Source organism: Mastomys coucha, unplaced genomic scaffold (assembly GCF_008632895.1).
Source record: "Mastomys coucha isolate ucsf_1 unplaced genomic scaffold, UCSF_Mcou_1 pScaffold20, whole genome shotgun sequence".
NCBI lineage: Eukaryota > Metazoa > Chordata > Mammalia > Rodentia > Muridae > Mastomys > Mastomys coucha.
The window spans coordinates 20049174-20052965 of record NW_022196903.1 but is presented as its reverse complement, the minus strand read 5'-3'; the positions used below and the strand labels follow the sequence as shown (position 1 = coordinate 20052965).

General features: G+C 34.5%; 1 protein-coding gene across 2 annotated transcripts in view; it reads right to left on the bottom strand.

Moving 5' to 3' along the window:
- Positions 1 to 1377: 1377 nt before the first annotated feature.
- The window catches only part of LOC116098028 (hyaluronidase-5), a 22626-nt gene continuing 20211 nt past the window's right edge, over positions 1378 to 3792 (bottom strand). For both annotated transcript variants that reach the window (XM_031380784.1, XM_031380783.1), the window contains exon 4: positions 1378 to 2104. In XM_031380784.1, coding sequence (XP_031236644.1) covers positions 1568 to 2104 — 537 coding nt within the window. In that variant the 3' untranslated portion in view covers positions 1378 to 1567. The remainder of the gene's footprint in view (positions 2105 to 3792) is intronic.

Here is a 3792-nt window from a genome sequence, read left to right as displayed (position 1 = left end):
TATATAACTCGGATGTTAATCTGATACTTGACAAAGGCTTGACTGAATGGAAATACAACTTGCTCTGCAAACATTACCATAAGCAGTTGTGCTTTATATAAAATATTACCAGTGAGACTAATTTTCAACTTGGCATATTTTTTGGTCTGATGCAGAACAATGTTGTTTCACCTTGATTGAATTTGGAATTTGTGTTTCAAAATTCTCAATTACAAATCTCTCTTCAATTTTTGCTGCCTCCAATCTCTCTAAATCCCGAACATTACTTTGACTTTATCAAATAATTTATTTTCAATAACTAACTTTTGAAGACATGACTTGGGCAACAAAATCTTAATAGGACTGGAGAGTGAAGGGTGTAGTTTAAGAGAAAGTCAGCATTGATCCTATATCTTAAAGACATGAGAAGTGCCCATGACCATTTCTGAGGCCAAAACCTTGTTGCCAGTCCTCAGTTTTATTTTACTCAATAATCATTCAATGGATTCCTCCATAATCTCAGAGATTGTCGCACATTAGATACAGTTGTAATAAAAGTCACCCAATAACTGCCCTCAGTGTATGGATATTTCACGACTATAATAAGAATTAAAAATAGATACATCGTGTTGTAGGTGAGTGTATAAAACCAGAGCAGGCATAAAAATGTAGGAGCATCTTGACTGTGTGAGTCAGAAGGGTTCATCATTTGACTGTCTTCTGCTTTACGCCACTCCAACATCACACTCAGCTCTTCTTCCTTCTGAAGTATTCTCACACTCATCTGTAGCTAACCCTTAAAACATCCTTCAGCTCATCTCTTTCCAGACATTCTGACCTCCTGGCTTCTTATTTTCATGCCTGAGTACTGTGGACATGCTATAGCATTGTAAACACACTATTTTCAACATTCACTTATTTTACCTTTAAACATACAACAACTTTCCAACTCACTGATGGAAAGAAATATGCTCCTTTACAAAGATTTAGTGATATTGAATACCAAACCTGAAAGAAATAAAACTCAATAAAAAGCTTTATGATACAGATTAATGAACAAGTGGTTGCTTAGATGAAAAAGGTGATTTTAGGTACATGAATTAATCTTGTTGATCAGAAATGAAAAGTCAATTTGAATACTTGAAAGTATAAATTTCAAAAATATATTTTCATGTAAAATCATTTTTTAAAGTTTACTTTTCCACAAATACTAAATATAAATACTTTTCAAAATAGAATAGCTAAAAATTATAATTATGGCAGATTAGAGTACTTGAGAAATTCCATTCTAAAAGATATAAATTTTCATTTTCTTAAAGCAATTATAAACTGATCAAAAACATTGCCAAATTTTAACCAGTAGCATACTTCTAAAATCAAATTACTGAAAGACATTCATTTATAGCAACTTGACTTTATTTAATCTTCAATCTTCTCAGAAGACCATTAACCCTGAAAGTATGACAGCCTTGTAATCAGTTTTCGATAAAAGAATATATATTTTGCCTCTGAAATTCAAAGTATAATCCTAATTATTTAGATAGAATTATTTTGAAAGGTGATGTCAAGTTTTTGAGTGGTCAAAACCCTACAGCAAATATTTCAAATGTTGTGAATAAATAGAGAGTACAAAGAGATACCCACTGATATCTTTCCTTGGCAAACATAGACTCACTGTGGCAGATGATCTAACATCTGACTGATTGCTATTAACAAAGTAATGGCGATTCCAGTCATCAGGTAGATCACTATGGTCTGAAATTACAAGGGAATTAATGCAAATGTCTTCAAGAGTACACACACTGACAGAGCTCACTTTTTCTAAGTCAACTCTCTCCTTACAGTTCAAGTTGGCAAAACAGCTGCAACGGAAGTTTTTAGAAAAGTACTGCAGATCATCAAGGGTGGGATTGCCAATGATTTCATACTTTCCACGCTTTACAAAATGAATCTGAAAATTCTGAGGGCTCAAGTGTAGATAGTTGTTAGAATTCCAATCTTTCCTCGAACATATGCCTTGGTTCTGGCAGAGTGTTTGGCTACACATTTTGGCTGCAAGGGTGACGTTGATTATGTAAGGATTCAGGACAGTCTTCAAGTAATCATGTAAGTTCAGACAAGATTTCTGTAAAACCATAAAATAGAATATCAAGGCATAAGTTCTTCATGACAATATACTGCACCAACTCTTAAAGAACAAAGTAATAGGCACACCACATTGTTAGAAAATATTCTTTTTCACTTTAACAAGCAATATTATTTAATCAATTGTTCTCATAACATTCTTAAGTTTTGCATGTCATTTCATGATAGGGAATAATTATTTAGTTGAGACTCAGTTTGGCTTTGAACTTCCTCAGTTATTAATGAATTTATCAAAGGGATAGAATGTTTCATCTGTCAAAATATGGGCTTTGAATTTCTCTTGCCCTGGTGATTGGAATCACAGCTTCATAAATGACCTTGGGAATATCTCAAATATCCAAATATCCTATTTGGATGACCCCAAATCCAATTAATTAACTTTATTATGCTCAAGTTTTATAATTTGCAAAATAAAGATGATTTTCAAATCTGATACATAAGGGCTATTGCAACAATAAAAAGAAAAATACATATGTATATCTATACGAGGCCTATGTTTTCTCAATTAACCATCAATAAATGATAAAAAAAAAACATGAGAATCACATTTCTCAGACAAGTTTAAACAGTATCAAAGATACTTTCCAAATTAATGGCTCAAAACAAATGGGTTCAAACTGTATAGTTTACATAAATGTTACATAACTATGCATGCATAGCAGTCAGTCCTTTGGAAAACTTTGCAGAGTCTGAGTGTTGAGCATCTTCACATTGTTATAAATGAGGACTGAACATAAAAAAATAATTAGGCAATCTAGGAATCTTTGCTGAAGGCATAGAATTCCAGAAAAGAGCTCTGGTTCCTAATTTCTTGTTATTTCTTCTAAAGAAACACTCTGCTTAGAAGCTATGCATTATGGTGCAATTGTGGTACAAACACTGTGGGAATAACCACTGTCTGATTGGATATAAGACCCACTCCACAAGAGGGAACCTTTTTCTGACACCATTTTTATGGCCAAAATTCGAGACTAGATAATCCATGGACCTCAGGAAGGAAATCAAATACTATTGTTCTGCTAAAAGAATATAGCAATAAAATGACTTCTAGTAAAATTGTGCTATACTCATAGATCAGTGTCTCACTCAGCCATAACTAGAGACACTATCTCCTGCAGTAGATGGGGACAAAGACAGAGACCCATAGCTGGGCAAAGTGCAGAGAGAAATCTTGTAAGAATCATTCCTAAATGGGATGTCTTTATCAAATCCCTCACCACATGGCTCAGGGAATTATGTAGAAGAGAAGGCAGAGGGATTGTAATAACCAGAGGAAAGGAATGATACCAAGGAAACCGTACCTTTCAGATACAAGAGAAATGATACACATACAAACTCACAGAGACTATGGTATAGTACATAGGCTCTACACGGATCCAAACATGACTGAGTATAAACCCTGAGGTGAGGAAGCAGACAGGAGGTTCCTTCCCCAACCAAGAAGCTAGCCAAGAAGCTGTCTTCAATTAACAGCCACTCACAAAGAAACAATTTGTTTCTTCAAGGAAGTCTCACCACACTCCACAGCAGGTCCCATGCCCAGCAGAAGATGGCCAATGTAAAATTGCTTTGTCTGCTTAAGTTGTACTACAGAGCAATAGTGATAAAAACTGCATGGTATTGGGACAGTGACAGACAGGTAGATCTATGGAACCGAATTGAAGACCC